At 46.1% G+C, this 19,762-nt stretch overlaps 1 protein-coding gene across 1 annotated transcript; it reads right to left on the bottom strand.

Annotated features, from left to right (window-relative positions):
• Nucleotides 1-9,788: 9,788 nt before the first annotated feature.
• On the bottom strand, nt 9,789-15,510 carry kazald2 (Kazal-type serine peptidase inhibitor domain 2). The gene is made up of 4 exons (XM_029251906.1): nt 15,057-15,510; nt 13,485-13,645; nt 12,356-12,503; nt 9,789-9,886 (listed from the first exon to the last, which is right to left on the bottom strand). The coding sequence occupies exons 1-4, from the start codon at nt 15,508-15,510 to the stop codon at nt 9,789-9,791; spliced, it is 861 nt and encodes a 286-aa protein (XP_029107739.1).
• Between the last annotated feature and the right edge of the window lie 4,252 nt (nt 15,511-19,762).

Consider the following 19,762-nt stretch of genomic DNA (forward strand, 5'->3'; position numbering starts at 1 on the left):
TTGATTATGATTAGTTAAGGTTTACTGATTACAAAAGACCATTAGTTCTTCCAGAGTGTCAGTTTTAGCCACAGAATTTTGCACTATTCCATCAAATTTTTCCAGAATTTATGAGAATTGCTGCTCACACATATCAGGAACCTATTGAGAGATTATAAACACTGTTTATTAACAAAACAAAAAAAAAAATCATAAATATTCTGCACTGAAACACTCTGGAAATGCACTGAAACGTAGCAACCACTGGAAGATTCCATAAGGCACCAGAACATTCTAGAAAACATCAGATCCTAAAAGGTACTTCAGTACTTGGAACCCGGTACCAAAATCGGCCAAAATTAGCTAATTTCAGGAATGTTCGATATTTTTCAGAAGGTGACATCTAGTGCGAACTAACACCAAAAGTATTTTTAATCTAACAAAACTGAATGGAAAATACAAAGAAATTAACATAATAAAAATGTTGTTACACTGAGTTGTTTATACATGATCGTATAGAACCCTGCAAGTAGCTGTACTCTACTAATTACACTGATTCTGTATTATTTACTCATGACACCTGATTGAAATTTGTTGCCGTACCGATTTTAACGTTGTTCTGTATGTTTTTGTTATTGTTCTTTATATCGTATGCGTCCTGTACGTCCACACGCGCACCAGAGTGACCATAACGTGATTTACCTCGTCTTATCTCGGTTCATGTGATATTTTTTGGCCGGCCGTGAAGGCAAGTTGCTGCAACCAGCTCTTTCGTGGGCAAACGCGATGCTGATAATGTGCTTCCGCAGAGCTCACATCGGAGAAATCACAGCGCAAAGGAGCATTAGCCACTTCTATAATGAACACCCCAGTGACCTGTGTTTAAAAAGAGCCCTCTTCACGGGCGTCCGCTCCCGTCGGCAGGAGTCAAGCACGTGCATCTGCGATCGCCGATTTCAAATTACACGGTGCCGCGAGTGCCAGCGTCCAAAGAAGGGGAGATCGTAGGACAGGCCTGAAAAGAGCCTTCGGGCTGAAAGGGGGCGGGCGGGGAGGGGAGGCAAATAGCAGGAGCCAAAATGAACACCATCTGGGTACATAAAAGGAGCAGAAAACAAACAAAAGCAAGAGGGGTGGCACTGTGTCGCAGCCCCCCCCCCCCTGTCAGGTGGAGGGGATAAGTCAGCGATCCGTCATGAAAGGGCCAAACTCCCCCAGGGGGCACGTATCATCGCCAAGAAGCTACAGGCCACTTGCTGGCTGACAGTCACCCGTGCTAATGGCCCAAGCTGTTTATTCTGTACTGCCTGCAACTAGATTAGCTGGATAATTAAGGTTAATGATCTGCTCGCATTCAATGGGGCCCCGTGGTTATCCGTTGCTGGCTGCTCTCAGCATAGACGTATACAGACTAGAGTGAGGCCGAGAATGAAAGGAAGGATGCTGCATAATTGTGGCCGCGACGCGTCTGCGTGGAATGAAGGTTCCAGATATTTTAAAAGTATGTTTTAAACATTTGTGTGCGGAATAGGGGCTGTTATTGGAGTTTTTGCGCTTGTTAATTTGCGCTCGTGACCCTGAACGCGCTGTGGCTTTGCCCGTTGGTTGGATCGACTTCTTTTGTCAAGCGCCAGCACCGGTATGATTGGGGAAGCTCTGCACCGAACGTGTTCATCTCTCCTCCACCTGGAAGGCGGGAGGTGATTCTCCAAGAAAGCGCGGTACTTTTTTTCTTCCAGCATTTTCCAGATGACACTGAATGTGGTGGCTTTTGGTGCCAAGATCAGTTTCCACCAAATCGGAACATTTAAGGGGTACCTCACCGACCCGGGGCAGAGGGTTTGTTCAACCCCTCTGACAAAATGAACATTAATCCAAGAAACTATGGCACAGTTCATACGTACATTCAAACTGACAATGCAGTAAAACTGTAGCAACAACTCACTTATACCTCTCCATGCTATTAATCTTTAACAGGTAGATTATCACACTTGTTGTTTCAAGTTAATAAATGATAATAAAATAAAACTAGCCCATGCCCCATGTTTCCAGGATAGGCTCTGGAAACCCTGCATGGGGACAAGCAACTGGTGAAAATGGGATAAATAAAAAAGTCTCAGAGCAAATAGTCACTTAATTATAGCTCTGCCCAAGGTTTTCACACAACATCGCCCCCGAAAAAAAATCAAAGGACATCTCTATGATTAAATTTTAATTGAGGTTGATGCAGCAGTTTGGTTTATAAACAAATCGAATTATGAACAGACTCTGACCCAGTCAAATTTTTTTTTCGTTTTCTTCCAACAGCACAGAACCAAGACAAGAACTGTGTGCAGGACTGTGAATATCTTCTAACGTGAATATAGGATGAGGATACTGTGACAACAGGAGGATGTGCAGTAGTGAGGAGCAACGAAGATGTGCTGGATTGTAAAAGAGTGTAGCAGAGTGTACTGCAGTGCACTGGAGTGTATTGGAGCATATTGGAGTGTACTAGAGTGTACGAGGGGGTGCAGTGGTGCAGTGGGTTGAACCAGGTCCTGCCTTCCGGTGGGTCTGGGGTTCGAGTCCTGTTTGGGGTGCCTTGCGACGGACTGGCGTCCCATTCTGGGTGTGTCCCCTCCCCCTCCAGCCTTATGCCCTGTGTTGCCGGGTTAGGCTCCGGCTCGCTGTGACCCCACCTGGGATGAGCAGTTTCAGAGTGTGTGTGTGTGTGTGTGTGTGTGTGGAGTGTACTGCAGGGTGCTGGACTGTGTGTGTCTGAACCCCACATTTGAGCCAAAGCAACCATCCAGTTCTCCATCACCTGTAATTGCGGTCATTTTTATGATGTCTTTCTCTTGTAGGTGCTTATTTACCTACGAAGTTAAAATATTTAACAAATTGTTCACTGCCATTTCCACCCTCTTGATCCTTTTATCTTTTTTTTTTAAACAAAATGAATTTCCTGTTCTCAAATGCTGAACATAAATTTTAGATTTCAGTTTAGACTTTTACCTCCACATTTGTAGATTTCTCCTATGCTGGGGGGGTGGGGGGGGACTGGGCATTGTTCCCTGCCTGTAATGTCCTGTATAAATCATCTTTATTGTTTCTTCTTTTATCTAATTACTCTGCATGGCTTGTTGCGTGGAACAAAATGCTTTTTCCCTTGAAAAGAAACAGACATGTTTCTTACTGTATAAACTGGTCAATTAAAAAAGAGGCCCAAAAATCACATTTGAAAGAATCGCTCTTCCTCGAGTCTTTCTCCAAACCGACCAATTACAGCAAAGTGGTTTTTTTTTTTCGAAACGTTAACTTTCGCTCAATTCAATCACAGGGTCACGAGACAAAAAAGTTGAGAGTGCAAATGACAGGACGCATCAGGGATAAACAAATTAGCCCCTGGTAAAGCGGTTTCGATGTCTCGATTTCCATTTTTCCCTCCTTTTTTCCTGTCATTTTTGAGAGCTTTTTGGTGTAATAAAATATCACTTTTTGCACTTTTGTGCATTTAACACTTATTGCCTGCATGCAGTTTTCTGATAATCGCATTTGCCACCCCCCTTAACCCCGGGCCCCTCCGACACCCCCCCACCCCACCCCACCCCACCCCGCCCCACACCCTCCATCTACGGAAAGCACTTTCATCCATTTCCGTTTTGATGACAATGGGTGGGGGGAGATGGGGGGGGGGGGGGGTCCTGGGATCGCCAAGCATCCGCTGGCGCCGTGTCGTCATGTCACCGCCCGGAGAGTGGGCCATAACCCCAGGACTCTCCCACAATGCTCTAATGTCCTCTAATGCGGCTCGCAACCCTCGCGGCGCCGGATATCCCGGTCGCTCCTCGGCCGTCATGCCACCCCCCCGAGGACCCTGCCACAGTAGGTGTCACCGCACATCCCCGCAACCCTCTAATCATCCTCTTAATCCCATCAGGGCGCGCCGAGTACTCCTCCCCCGCCCTTTCATCGCTCCCAGTAATGCTTTGTTAATGGCAAAACGGGAACCCATCAGCCTTTAGGAGTTTATGGCCCTCCCGACATTCTACCACAAGGTTATGAAGATGTGAGAATGTGAGCGAGCCCGCCACCGTGATTAGTGGCTCGCAGGAGCGGGACGCTTCGAACGGCGCAGCCACGCAGCAAGTGGCATCGCATAATTATTTATGGATGGGGGTTCGAATCGTTAAACTGAGCCGGGGCTGAAGAAGGTGTCTTGTTGGCGGGTGGGAGCAGGCCAAGGAGCCAGGAAGACACCTTCTCAAAACAGTTTTATTTACTGCTGGACAGGCGTGGGCTACTCATAGCCATGGGTACTACTTCATCAATGAGACGGGTGCGATAAGGTACTGGCTGTGTTTTAAGGCCATCAGGGAGGGTGCTGTTGCACTCTGTCCGCTCTGGACAACAGGTGTGTCAGAGACATATTGAGGGGGGTCAGCAAGCCCCTCGGGAAACGTCCCACCTCTTCTCAAGACTCCTCTGGTCCCCCTGGGGAAGAGGGATGGATGCTGCGGAAAGACTGCACTCGGAGTCAGGGGTTAAAGGTGCCAAAACAATGATTATCTCTTAACTGACCTCGACCAGGAGACACGTGTAGAGTAACAGCAGCAAAAAGCAGATCATTTGTTTATTCCACCCACACACTCACACTGGGCTGGAGAGAGAGGGGACCCACCCCAGACAGGATGCCAGTCCGCCAGAAGACACCCCAAGCAGGACTCGAACCCCAGACCCGCCACACAGCGGGACCTTGGCCAAGCCCGCTGCATCACTGCATCCCCCTCACTGTCTAATCCTTCATTTGTTTTACAAAGATATGGTGCTGTGCACTGTGTCCTAATAAAAAAAATTTATGACAAGTAAACAGAAGCAAAGAGCAAATCATATGGTGCCACGACTGGAAACGTTTCCTCAAATTTATTCTGGAAAAGATCAAATAATTTAATGTCAAATATCATGAAATACTGGTCATTATGTAGTGACTCACAAAGATACCATGCTATAAAGAGCTTTTTGGTTATTTTTAGAAAATATACGAGAAAAATTACATTTTTCAGCATATATGAAGGTCACGTTTTATGAGAGGGATTGAAAACAATGTGAGTGTCAAACATGCATTATGCTGTATTTTTTCACAGATTACAATAATATTATGGGCAGTGAAAGGGATGCTGGAAGTGAACCACTGCAAGTGAGTGTTTTATCATTGGATGAAGGCAGTTGTATCAGTTAATATTGGCCACTTAAATTTACAATACTTATTTTACAATAAACTGGCGATTTGTCTCCAGAAGTCTGAAATAACTGTTCCTATTTATTGAAAACTTGCAAAACTGTCAAAATTCAGTGGTAATGAATTTATAAATATGTGTTACTGGGTAGGCTCCGGTACCCCGTATGGGACAAGCGGTTTTGAAGGTGTGTGTGTGTGTTTGTGTGTGTGTGTGTAACTATATTTTAAAAATTGCTTCTATTCCACAAGTTACATTTAACAGATTAACTGTAACACACAACCATAAGAAATTAATTGGGTGGCACAGTGAGTAGCACTGATGTCACACAGCACCTGGTTGGTGTGAGATGACGGGGGTTCGATCCCTGCTCAGTCTGTGTGGAGTTTGCCTGTTCTCCCCCTGTCTGCATGTGTTTCCTCTGGGTGCTCTGGTTTCCTCCCACAGTCCAAAGATATGCTGTTTAGGTTCACCCACAGGGTGTGAGTGACAGAGAGAGTGTGTTCCACTGATGTATGGATGAGTGACCCAGTGTAAGTAGTGTATCTAGCAGTGTAAGTCACCTTGCCAAATAAGGTGTGTGGGTTGATGACACTACATAGAGTTCATTGGAAGTTGCTTTGGAGAAAAGCATCTGCTGAATTAATGTAACTGAAGCAATACATATTTCTGAAAGGCAGCTCTCAATTGTGTTTAACAGAAATTAATTTGTTTGCTTTTGCAGGGAACCTATTATTTCAATATCCATTCAAAATCTTAACCAAGAAGACTTTCACACTGTAACCCAAGTAAACAAATCATTCTGAAGGAAAATAATTGCGCAAAATAAATCCATGTACTACTTCATTATCTCTGCAGCAGTCACAAATTATATCACGAATAATGATACCATGATATGAAATTACCCAAAGTACAGATTTGGCCAAAATAATACATTTCTTAGAGAATCCAACCAGGAGAATATTGAATTTAATCAATATATCCCCAGTGTTAGAAAAGATGCACTCATTTAAAACAAGAACAAGGAATCTATCACTCAGAATTGGCAAATACATTAGCAGCAGTGATTGAGAATATGATTGCTGTGCAATTATTAAATTTAATCTTAATGCCTTTTAATCTGTCAGACAGCTACTTCCTATGATAGTTCATAAATTCCAGACATGTATTGATGGGTGATTAAAATTGTAATTTGTTGGGAAGCCGTGATTAACAGCTTTATTCCTCAGCCGAGTTATTGAGACAGCTTTATGTAGAAGAAGATATATGCTCTCCAAAAAGAAATCATTTGCACTCTCATCCTGCAAGACAGCCGCAACCTTTTATTTTCGCTAAATTGGTCATTTATCAATTAAAAAAAAAAAAAAAAACTCTTTCAGCCCTAGCTCTCATAATTAACAACCGCGTGGAAGAATATGGTTTCTTTATTGCTTTGTGACCAAGGTAGACAGAGACATTTTTCAGCCACAGCCATGTTAATGAGAGAGGCCCAGATCCATAATCCAAATGCCAGGGAGCACAAAGGCTCAGGGAACATGGGTGCAAATGAGTGCAAACTGTGCCCCCTAGTGTCCGGCCTGCGCAAGTGCAGCCACTGGAAACAGCCCAGTTGCGCCATGGAACTGCTGGTGAAGCCTTCCACTTGTATCACCCACATTTTTACATGCAGGCCTTAAAAAGAAGCCCAGGTGAATAACCATTGTGCGAATATAAGTGTCTGCGTTATCGTCACTCCGTCCCACTTCAAATCTCTTCACTGCCGTTTATCATCTCCCTCTTGTCCGAGTCGGAAATGTGCCACAGTTGTCGCTTTCGGCGCTTTTGATGCCCTCACGTTATTTCCAGAGCATCACCAGACGGCGAGTAAAAACATACTTCGATACCTCCTCCGGTCGCTGATTGCGAAAATGTTGCCGTATAAGTAAATCTTCCAAAAGCAGGAGTCACTTACGGAGTATAAACAGTCAATATATCTGCATTGATTTCTCAAGTGTATATTCACCATGTATTGACTAATAAACATTAAAAGGCTTTCACAGATGTCCTCGACCCATTCATCAAAAGTGATATCATCCCCTGGCAGTGTTGCTATTGAATATGCTAGCTTTGATTTCACATCTTAAGAGTCAGATTCCAGTTTCGCAGTCAAGCTCACGTTGCACATAAATGACATTAAACACGTTAGAAGTGTTTTTTTTTTTTTTTTTTTTTTTTTGGATAATAGGAAATACCTTTAATGAGTCCCAGCACAGGGTTTAACTGGAAATGGTTGTTCGTTCCAAGTTCCAAACTTCTCTCACGAGTTGAGGAATGAAAATTCGGCATATTTTAAAGGAAAACCTTCTATAATGTTTGAAGAATGAATACCGGGCAGAACTAATGGGGCTATTTGAAATTATCGCAATATTTTACATGACATTTGAGATGTTTACATGCACTTTTGCCTTTAATTTAAATTTCTCATGCGTGTGCGCGCATCCCGGCGTTTCAGTTTCAAGTCAAACTTTGCACTTCCCACCTCTCCTACGGGCCCATTAGAAAAGAAAGCATCATTAACTCCTCTTCAAACAAGCGATATTCTCTCTTCTTTTCCTCCGGGTCAAACAGCAGAGCTGGTAATATAAGCCTACTTATTGAGACATCCATTAATCGAAGTCTTCTCTCGATGCCCCTTGACCCCGGCTGACCCCTGAACATAACGGGCCGAGGGAACCTGCTGCCGCGCCCGGCTCCCGTTGCCGCCCTGGAGCGCGGACCGCCGGAGACCCGCCGCTCCCCTCGGGAAAGAGCCATTAAGCAGATTTGGCAAGAGTGGAAAGAGTAACAGGGGACGACTTTATTGAGCCCAACACCGCCGTGGAGCAGGGCATTCATGCTAATATGTGCAGATTGAGTTACAGCAGTGTGAAAAATGAATCATATCATTATTGACCATTTTTGCAGCAGCAGCTTGGTGTTAACAAAAAAAATGTGCAGCCCGTGGTATATGGTACATGGCTGGCCAGGCCTCAGACGGTTTGCTGGCCACAGGCGGCTTTAGAGGAGCGATCCGAACGCCGCGAAAGGCAACGGCGCGTCGTGGAACTCTAGGCTCGACAAGTTCGCTCCTTAAAAGCGCGGCGCGGGGACGAGCGTCTGAAAGAAAACACCCCGTCGCACCGGTGTGTCCCTTTTGAGCGGTTGTCACCCATCTGACTGATTGTGAGCAATTTCCTCCTCTGCTGGAATCCCAGCTAAGCAGATTGAATTCTGATTGATTTCCGCCCGGGAAAGAGGAGAGATTTAAAGTCTTTTTTAATTGGGTATTTGGTGTGTGCTGATCCAAACGGCGCGCGCTTCCCGCGGGATCTTTTATGGGGCAATAATGGCGTTCTGCTGCTGTCTCGTCTCCCGGCTCCCAGCAAGGCCATAACCCTGCATTTGCTTTGAGTGCTTTTCTATTATGCATTGATAGTGGAGCATCAATCAATAAGGGGAAACACAAACCCCTGCAAAACCAAATTCTAAAGTGTAAAATACCTCTTAATCCCGGGGCTTTCAAACTACTTAACCTGTGCGCTCTTTACTCTCGTGCCGCCTGGTCTTTAAGGCCACGGTGTTGCGCGGCGATATGGGTGATTGCTGCACCGTGCCAGGGGTACACGGCCAGCGCGTCCAAGAAACAGTCTCTTTCCTTCTCAGCTCTTTGCGTCTGTTCAGGTTAAAGGGCTCCGTGGATTTGGGAATTCGTGTGCTCCTGTACACTTATTCACACACGGGGGGGAAAGGATTTTCTTTAATGTTCGCATGCCCCATTCGGCAGCTGACTTTATATATTATATATTTTTTAATATGAGGAAAGAATGTTTTCATCTACTTGCTCATAAGATGTCATGTTACACATGCAGCGCCCAAACCAACAAATACGGTATGTGAACCCTATAGGGATGGTCGTTATGCTTGGATGAAATATTAAAATAAGCTTATAAAATGTAAACCTTAAAATAAACATATAAAACTAATAAATGACAGTGATTTACACCCTTTATTCTACTCACCTACTTGGTTTAGCAAATGCAGCTTGTGCTTCGCTTACAGTATCTTTGCACCTGCACTACTACACACATGATTTCCTCTAAAGTAACATGGAATTGGTCATTACACACCTATTATGTCACATGAGAAACGCTGATTCTCATTAATGAGCCATTTCATGGTAAAACTGAGGGACGCAGGGCTTCACGCTGTATGTTCCCAGTACCATTTTTCTAAACGTAGAAAGATCCTGAGCTCCTGTGTCATCCGGGACTTTCAAAGTGTCTGCGCTGACGGCCTAAAGAAGTGCATAAAAACCGAACAAAGCCGAAAAAAATCATACGAGGAAGAGATATTTTTTATTTACACGACTCCACTGCCCTCAAATAGAAATGCACTCAAACCAAAAAAAAGAAAAAAACCATCTCACTGCAACAAGCAGCTGAATATAAAGAGTGATGTTTCCGCACGGCGCTGCGTCTAAATGCTGCGGAAGCCTTTGATTTTCGCTTTTCGAAATAAAGGAAATAAAAAGGTCAATCTTTCTTTGTTAGTGTCCCTGGGGAAATTTTATCTTTAATATGAAAGTCCACTGGACAAGCTCTCGTAGTCTTCGTCGTCCGGGACGTCGTAAATTCCCGTGTTCTGCGGAGGAGGACGTGGCGGCTGAACTTCTGCAAGAACATACAAAGGGCGTTAACGCAATTTACATACGTCTGCGGTACACAGCTAACACACACACACACACACACACACACACACACACAAACACGCACGGAACCGGTATGGTAGAACAGCCCTGAGTGCCCGATTTGTCAAAGCATTTTGTGTGGGCCTGTATCGGTTCAGCCTAATGGCTTTAACCATTACGAGTGATCACTTAATTCATTTGTGATTCCAGTAAGTGCATTTAAATACTTTTAAATCTTCACATCATCAAGTGCCTCACTAAGGAAATACTTTGCTATACTGTGCAAGGAAGTTTTCGTTCTGAAGCATTTAAAATGAAATGAGATTTGAAACAATTTGACCAGGGAAGTAAGAGGAAAAATAATGGAATGATGGGGAAATATGGTGAAAACTGTGAGAATGAATGAATGAATGAATGAATATTTAAGCATATGTAACAGGTCAGGGAGCTGCTAATGCAGTGCTTAGAACTACTGCCTTTGGACCCACGTCCAGCTGCAGGACCCTTGAACAAGGTACTTACCCTCAATTCCTCCAGTAAAAAGTGGCCAGCAGTTTAAATAGATAAATAATTGTAAGTCACTTTAGAGAAAAGCATGAGCTGAATGGATAAATGTAAATTGTTAGTATTAATAGGAGGTGTGTGTGTGTGTGTGTGTGTGTGTGGTCGGTCACTGAGAGCTGGTACAAACGTAGTCTGAGTTCATGAAGGAACTGTATTTCATAACAGGAGCACTTTATTCTGACATGTTGCGCAATAAGCGCATCCGCAAGCTTCTCTATTAAAAGTGGGATCTTCTCCCATCGAAAACTGTGAACGAAAGTGTTTTAAAAAACACGTGACTTTTTTCCCCCCAGATCTGCTGCCCGCATCCAGCTGAAACAGAACGAAGCGGAGAGGAGGTAACCAGCTCCACCGAGGGTCACCTTTCACATCAGCGGAGCGGCGGACAACCTATAGTCCCGATTCCGGGAAAAGTGCAGGAAAAACTCTATCCCTCGGACGGTCGGGAGAAGCGGCAGGCCCCGTGGGGGCGAGATAGCGGGGATCGGCGGGAGACAGCCACGAAACCGCCTGCCACATAATACACGCGCGCAGCTCCAGTCGTCTTAATCTGCCTTCATCTCCCATCTCCTCTGACCGTCCGTCAACACTAATGCACCTTTTCCTCGAGGAGCGAAAAAAAAAGGCCGAGACGCAGTAAGGTTATCTGCGCTCCGTGAATTTTCTCGGAATGCCAAGTTCACCTTTGCCGGAGCTCAGACGACGGAGGCTGATAGGGCGAATCGATTGACATTTACTGTTGATACGAATGTCTTCCCTGCTCATCTCAGACTGTGGTTAATGCGCTTCTTGATACGAGCCGCCTCCGTCGCTCGACTGGAGAACTCAGCCGGACAGAAGGGCTTCAGAACGAGGAGGAGGAGGAGGAGCAAGGCTGGAAGAGTTCTCCTCGGAAAGGCGACGAGGAGAAAAGAAGGCAAGAAATGCTTTGGGGAAAATGCTAAATCTTCGTCTAAAGTATAACATGAGGTACGTTTGTGGAAAAGGGCTCTTTGAAAGGTCGTTTTCAGCCTTAGGGTTTAGGTTATAGTTAGATTTAGTGTTAGCATTAGGGTTAAAGATTAGGGTTAGGGTTAGAAGTGTGGCCTCCAATGGGATCGGGGAGGGGTTAGGGTTAAAGTTAGATTTAGGGTTAGGGTTAGGGTTAGATGGGTGACCTCTGATGGGGTTGGGGAGGGGTTAGCGCGATGGGGAGATTTACCATGTTTTCCCAGGGACACCAAAGACACATATTCCAAGCCTCAGGAAAATTCTTAATTTTGCCACCTTTATGGAAAACAGTCATAATGGCTGATGAAGTTTATGTTTCAGTGTACATCATATCAGTTTTTAAGAGTTTGATGTCACAGTTAATGCGTCCACAGGCTGGAACATTCAGGCCTATACAGAAATAAGCCCTGTTGCTACGCAACCCACATGCTAAAATCCATTACGAACAACCACTAGTGCAGTGCAGGGTCGTGGTGGTCTGGAGCCTGTCCTGGAAACAAAAGGTGTGAGGCAGCCCTAGGTGAGACACCAGTCCATCACACACACTCATTCACTCACACACAGTACAGGCAATCTGGAGTCACCAGTTCAACTGAAATACACAACTTTGGACTGTGGAAGGAAACCAGAGCACCCAGGTCACAGCCCACCACACACACACACACACACACACTTTCAGAACCGCTTGTCCCATACAGGGTCACGGGGAACCGGAGCCTACCCGGCAACACAGGGCGTAAGGCCGGAGGGGGAAGGGGACACACCCAGGACAGGACGCCAGTCCGCCGCAAGGCACCCCAAGCAGGATTCGAACCCCAGACCCACTGGAGAGCAGGACTGTGGTCCAACCCACTGCGCCACCGCACCCCCCACAGCCCACCAATCAGACATATTGTACCTTTATCCAGAACACAGAGCTTCGCTGAGGCAGAAACCTCTCCGAAGGGGCTCCTGGCGGCGCAGGTGTACGTGCCCTGGTCGGCCCGCTGGATGTTCTGGATTTGGAGCCAGCCCGTGAGCTCGAAGCGCCGGGGCCCACCGTGTGCCTGTGGGGTAAACGTTGGAAAGGATAGCCGCTTTTAGACACACATTGCACGGGCTGCCCAGGTTTCCTTGCACGCAGCGAGATGCACAAAACCTCTATTATATAAGCGTTCAGTGCAATAACAGTGAACATTGTTCAATATGCCAACCTTAACCAAACCATTTAAAATCGGAAAAGAAGGTAGTGAAGTGGACAGAGCTGTCGCCTTACACGATGGGTTCAAATCCCACCTCCTGCTGTAGGACCCTTAATCAAGGTACTTACCATGAACTGATCAAGTAAAAATGACCCAGCTGTATAAAGGGCAAATTATTGTAAAAGCTTAACATTAAAAACTAACATTGCAAATTACTGGCACCAGATAAATGTGAAATGTCAGTTTTCGCAGTAAAAATGGTGGGATTTTGGTACGTGGATGAATGATTGTCATTATAGGGAGTGCAATGTAGTCTATCTCACATTGTAAGTCACTTTGCACTAAGGTGTCAGGTACACACACACACACACACAATGTCTACAACCGCTTATCCTAGGTGGGGTCGCAGAGAACCGGAGCCTAACCCGGCAACACAGGGCACAGGGCTAGACAGGGAGGAGGCACACCCAGGACGGGATGCCAGTCCACCACAGGGAACCCCAAGCAAGACTCGAACCCCAGACCCACCAGAGAGCGGGACCCGACCAATCCCGCTACGCGACCGCTCCCCCCCAAGGTGTCAGGTAAATAACGCATAAAAATCATTGCATGTCACGTTGAAGAGAAGCATTTGCTAAATGAATTAATACAAATGAAATTGTTAATTTCTTGGGGTTTATTTCAGGTTTTTTTTAAGTAAACCCAATGATACCTACAAAAATTTTTGTGTACAGAAAAAGTATGAAGACAGGCATTGCTTTGATTTTGATGCTTATAAGTGTGTTGATTTAAAAGTTTTGTTTATGGATCATTTGTACCACTACGGAACGTGGCAATGCTTCATACCTCCACCATCATGTTGGTGTCATCCGCAGGTAGGAAGATACCGTTCCCCTCTTTCCTCCATTCAATCACTGCCATGGGGTAAGAAAGCACCTTGCAGCTGAAGACGACGTCGCTTCCCTCCTTGCCGGTGACGTCGCCGGGAGGACCGACAATCACCGGCTCTGGTAAAGATTCATTGTTTTTTTGTTTACACACAGTGTGCAGGAATACATGGGAGAAGGGTGACTGTGTCTGTACTTCCCAAAAACGAAAAAAAGGGTCCCATGAAGTTAAAAGATGGCTATTGTCAAACCCTTCTATATCCATTTATTACAGGTAATTAGACAGTCATTTATTACAGGACCACACACACACACATTTTCAGAACCGCTTGACCCATAGGGGGTCACGGGGGACCGGAGCCTACCCGGCAACACAGGGCGTAAGGCCGGAGGGGGAGGGGACACACCCAGGACGGGACGCCAGTCCGCCGCAAGGCACCCCAAGCGGGACTCGAACCCCAGACCCACCGGACAGCAGGACTGCGGTCCAACCCACTGCACCACTGCACCACCGCGCCCCCTTCATTACAGGACCATTAAACAGAATTATCTACACTTCAAAATTCGAAGTATAAAAAATGTTTTTCCCTTTATTTGTTACATACTTAATTATTGCTTGTGTTATGTCTTCCAAAGTGTTGCTGTTTGAGGAATTTCAAGAGTTTTCAAACTTTGAAGAGAAAGCCAGAATTCATAAGGGAACCCAGTTGTATTTGCCACCTACGTTCCTTAAATCAAAGCGCCGCATTCGAAAACACAAAGCGAAAGAGACCTAAAGAAAGAGCCTGTTGTTTAGTTAATTCCTTGGACCCCCTGTTGCCTGGATGGCGGGTGTTATATTTACGATGAATTTACATTCGTTTCCATGCGAAGGTAATTGCCCCCCAGCAGGGGTACGTGCCTTTTGTTTCACCTGTTGCATCATGGGAAACCTCCCTGCCATAAAAACAATCCTGAGTTTTCAATCTAGAAAATTAACTTAAAAGATGAGCCCTTTGAATATAGTGCTGATTTGAATAGATGATCACTATTTTTGAACGGACTGATCTTGCGTGGCAAATAATTCCGACGAGATAAAAAGAGAAAAAAAAATCCATCTTCCATGTTTCAGTTACGAGGTGTAAAACGCAACAGCACAAAGAAAAACGTTGACTCTGTCACGCAAGTAAGTCGTAAAAAGGCATTATCTGAAATAATGAACAAAACGGAATAAATACTTTAAATTTCAGAAGACGTAAGGATAGAAATCACTCTGTGACATAACTAAAGCAGATAAATTGTACAAATGAGCATTTCGTACTAATGGAATATTTCAAAAGCCCCGGTGTGTCTTAACGGGGGTTAAACGTTGTAACACAGCATTAGGTGATCATCTGTGTTCTATAATTGTTCAATAAACAATTATAATGAGGGACCCAATTTTGGATGGGAGCACCAATAATGTAAGGCTGTCTGGAACACAACCCGATGGCGAAAGTAAAGTGATCCATCTGAGAGGCGCTGCTAAGCACAAGACCTGTGAGGCACTTACTGGCTCTGCAGGGCCCGAAGTGGGTCACGGTGAGCCGGCCCCGATCGCGCAGCCTGAAGCGGGCCGCCCGGAACTGGCACATGTTCTCGTAGGTCTTGTGGTCGGAACCGCAAAGCAGCTCCTGTCTGTTGCAGACACACCGGGGTTTGGGGATTTCGTCCGAGAAGGGGTCCCGCGGTCCGGCCCGGCAGCTCAGCCCCTCCCCGCAGCGGCCGAAGAAGGTGCCGAAGTACGTGTCCGGGTCGCAGAGCCGCCCCTCGCCATTGCCGCATTCCCAGCAGCAGTCGCAGGCGTCGCGGGTTCGACCCGCGGGGCAGCGCGGGATCGGAGGGCACCGGTCGGGCTTGCACTGCGGGCAGCTCACCCGTCGGTCCCGGGGCCGGTAGCGCCGAGCAGGCAGAGTGTCGAACCACGGCAAGAGCGAGAGCGCCAGAAGCAAGGCCACAATTTCCATCGCCGAAACCTCCAAAGTGGCCCCGGTAGCCGAGTCTCCGTAACAGAGTCTTAAATATCTGTGGGTCTAAAAACTATTCCTACCGCAAGAACTTACAGTTCCTGGGCCTGTGGGAACCGCTCCTGTACGGTATCTCCTCGTGAGGTTAAGCAGAGGAGTTTTCTGAGGCTTCTCATCAAAATCCAGGCTCAGCTTCTCAGCTTCTTCTCACGAAGCCTTGCCTGGCTTTGGCTTTTCCGCCCAGAGCTTGACAAAAGGCATGAAGCCCTTTCCAGGGGGAAGGAGAGATCCCACGGGGGCTTGTGGAAGTCTTCACGGGAGAGTCAATTAAATTGCAGGGTGTCAATGGTAATGGGCCATGGGCGGAGTGGAGCGTCCGTGGTGTCCCATTACAGCCGGGAGCTAGGAGACCTTCTGCTGCTCTCCAAGTCTTTTCCACGGTCACATCATCACAGCACCACTCAAAGGGCCTTGGTGACACCGATCCTTAGCCACACGTACCCCGGCAGAGGTTCACGCAGCCGAGACGGGCACATCTAATACCCACAAGAGTACCACGGTACCGGTCTTCATCCAACAGGAATTTAGTTGAACGATAACTTCGACCAGATGCTAGAAGGTAAAACAGCATTTTGCTCACAGCTACTATTCATTTACGTCCACACGTAACATCTGTTCCCTCTCAGCCTGCACATGAGCTCTTCAGGATTTGTTTCATTAATACTAAACAGACATGCAGTCCATCCCTGACCGAAGAGCGTCACTGTTTTTGATGCCGCTTTTCATTAGCGATACGTCACTTAAAAAAGAAATCTGGAGCATTTGATATGAAATTAAGGTTCTGATTAACAGCAAAATGACAACAACGCGGAAAAGTCGCATTCCATAGACGTCGATGTAACGCTAATAGGTGGTGAACTGATACCTGAGCTGCGTGAGCAATCGCTCAAACAGAGTACATTTACATTTAGGTTAATTCCTTCAGCAGACACTTCTCCCCACTGTGACGCTTAACTCGGTGAAACAAAGTTCCTTTCACGACAGACAAAGAGTTTTAGATACATACGCGCAACATCGCCAAAGCGCAGTCAGTTTGCTCAGCGAAACCGTTTTTACTATGCGGGGCACACGAATGGCTGATTATAATAGCTTCAGTAATTATACAATTGATAGGAAATACAAATGTGATCAAGACAGATGGTGCAACGCAAATTTATGTGGAAATGGGGAGAGAAGTGGATCCAAAAGCAATGGGTTTTGAGAAATAAATAACGGTAAATAATTAGCAGGTAATTAAGGCCCTATTGTTAATTGTATACTATCAATCACTAATATTGATTAACTGTGTCTTGCAGATCTTATTTACTCGGTGCTGCCTAATGAGCACATATTTGTTGCCTTTAATTGGCTCAGGCCGTCTCAGCGGACCGCTGAAATGGAAATGGTCAAGGTGAGCAGGGCCCTAGGTGGCATGAAAAGGCCAGAGCTGCTGCATGCTGTGCAGATCAACAGTGAGGATGCTCCGCACCATGCCGCTCCATCTCTCGTGGAAAGGTGCCTGCGGAGACCCTCGCAGGCATCCCGGTGCCGCCCGAACCACATCCCAGACTTCCCGCGGTCCGTGGCAGCAGATGTGCGAGAGACCAGGCACCCTTCCCTGCATCCAGCGATGTCCCCTCATTATAGCGCTCTATCCTTATTGATTTTGGAATTTGTTGTGTCATTGCAGGACCCACGCTGCTTATGAATGACACGGTGCTTAAATTATGTTTTAAGTGAATAACCTTTCAAGGAAGTGATTTGAAGTGTTTATTACGTATGTTTCAGTTTCAGAACCGCTTGTCCCATACAGGGTCACAGGGAACCGGAGCCCAACCCGGCAACCCAGGGTGTAAGGCTGGAGGGGGAGGGGATACACCCAGGATGGGACACCAGTCCGTCGCAAGGCACCCCAAGCGGGACTCGAACCCCCGACCCACCGGAGAGCAGGACTGTGGTCCAACCCACTGCACCACCGCACCCCCGTTATTATGTATGTGTGTAACATAAATGTTTATATATATCTCAGAAAAAAATTATTACTAGGAAGGTGATCAGGAAACGTCGATATTCTGATAAAGTTTTATGCAGCTACTTGTGTTATGTGCATTGATTCATATGATGGAAAGAAACTAACTGTACTTAAGAATCGCACATCTGCAGTTAGGGTTAGGGTTAGTCTTTCTCCTAATGTAATGCACAAATTGTATTTTCTATGAGATGCACGTCGCTTTGGAGAAAAGCATCTGCTAAATAAATAAATGTAAATATAAATTATATATTCATATGCACAGATGTGTGTTTGCATCAGTGAAAGTGTCTTAACACGGTAACTCACGTTGGAGAAACGAGTCAGATAAATGACTAAATGCATTTGTATAACATGGTTAGACACCATTTTAAACCACAATTTACACCAGTAAGGGTGTATTATCTTGGTTTGATGAACACAACAGTGCGTTAGACCATCCAGTGGTAGTCAGGAGGTAAAGAGTTAATGATCTATGGCTAATATCACTGTCATGACTGGTGGGTGTGTGTGTGTGTGTGTGTGTGTGTGTGTGATGGGCAGCAGTCAAATGGAACAGGAGGTCCAAAGCAGTTGCTCCCACCAGTCATTGTATCCCGGGGAGAAAAGTGTTTTATGGATACGCCACTGTAGATTACCGAGACACAACCCACCCGCCCCACCGTCCTCCGGTATTCCAGCAAGAGGCACGGAGCTGCTCTAGCGCCCTCTGCTCCGCATCGCCGTGTCTCTCCACCTCGCTGCCCGTAAAACACACTCTTTGAAGCATCCGTGCGACGGCTTGTCATTTGTGTGCGTCGGCTCCTCCCGGGCATGTAGGTTCGCCGGCCGCTTCGCAGTCTTAGTCCTTCCACAGGAAACATTCAGGGGAAATTACAAAGCAGAGCCGTGGCGCCTGGGAGAGCCACAAAAGAGGGTAATTCTGCCCGGGGAGTCCCGGCACCCCGGTGATTAGCGCTCCAGGAATTCCACAAGTTACCGTCACATTTTGGCAGCTCTGTTATTTTAGAGGTGTGAAAGGCTCTCCGGCGGGCCAAAGCTTTTAGACTCGTAGCGTTCATCAGGGCAAAAAAACAAACAGGTATTTTAAAAGCAGCGAATCGCATTTCCGTCCATTTTCCTTCACGGATTTAGAGCAGCCAGCGGGTATGTCTTAAACGGTAGTGGTGGTGCAGTGATTGGAACCGTTGCCTTGCCGTGGGAAGGTCCCCAGTTCGGGTCCCGGCTTCTGCCGTAACGTCGATCAAGATTTTCAGCCTGAATCGCCCTGGTGAACAAAGTCCCAGTTGGGTACATTTACCTTTATTCATTTAGCTGATACTTTTCTCCAAAGCAACTTACAAAGTTAGGGTTACAGGTATTACACATACACACACACACATTTTCAGAACCGCTTGTCCCATACGGGGTCACAGGGAACCGGAGCCTACCCGGGAACACAGGGGCGTAAGGCCAGAGGGGGAGGAAACACACCCAGGACGGGACGCCAGTCCGTCGCAAGGCACCCCAAGCGGGACTCGAACCCCAGACCCACCGGAAAGCAGGACTGTGGTCCAACCCACTGCGCCACCGCACCCCCTCTGGGTTACAGGTATTAGTTACAGTCATTTACCTATTTATACAGCTGGGTAATTTTACTGCAGCAATTTAGAGTAAGTTGCTCAAGGGTACTACAGCTAGAAGTGGGGATCAAACCTGCGACCTGTCAGTCCAAATACATTATATATCCTCATTGTCCTGGGGGGTTTCATCATAGGAGGGTTTTGTCCACACTCATTTCATCTCCATACACCTTTTTTCACCAACGATGGTAATAAGCATATACAGTATAGTTATTACTTAAGTATTGAGCCCATGCTTTTCTCCAAAATGACCATGTGTGCGTTTTTCACTAAGATACTTCTAGGGGACAGCTGGTGGCGTATCGGCTAAAGTCGCTGGATTACTTCACTATTAAATTACTTAATTTATATTTTTTCTTCCAATTATAATGGTATTAAATGGCATTAAAGTGCAAAAGAGCTGGTTCTGTCCCAGTTTGTGTTTCAAAGGAGGGAGTTTTCTCCTAGAGGTTGTTTTTTTTTTGGCCTTGGGGGGTTTGTCTGGACCATGATGAAACCGCTTTGCTCCTTTGGACAGGAAAGAGAGTCGGAAATGTTAGAGGAAATGACCAGAAAAAAAAAG

This window comes from Scleropages formosus, chromosome 5 (genome assembly GCF_900964775.1).
Source record: "Scleropages formosus chromosome 5, fSclFor1.1, whole genome shotgun sequence".
Lineage (NCBI taxonomy): Eukaryota > Metazoa > Chordata > Actinopteri > Osteoglossiformes > Osteoglossidae > Scleropages > Scleropages formosus.

Coding starts and splice junctions, on each gene's coding strand:
- kazald2 (XM_029251906.1), bottom strand. CDS start 15,510: ATGGAAATTGTGGCCTTGCTTCTGGCGCTCTCGCTCTTGCCGTGGTTC. Junction 13,646..15,056: donor CTTCGGGCCCTGCAGAGCCA/GTAAGTGCCTCA, acceptor AATCTTTACCAG/AGCCGGTGATTGTCGGTCCT. Junction 12,504..13,484: donor ACACCAACATGATGGTGGAG/GTATGAAGCATT, acceptor TTTACCCCACAG/GCACACGGTGGGCCCCGGCG.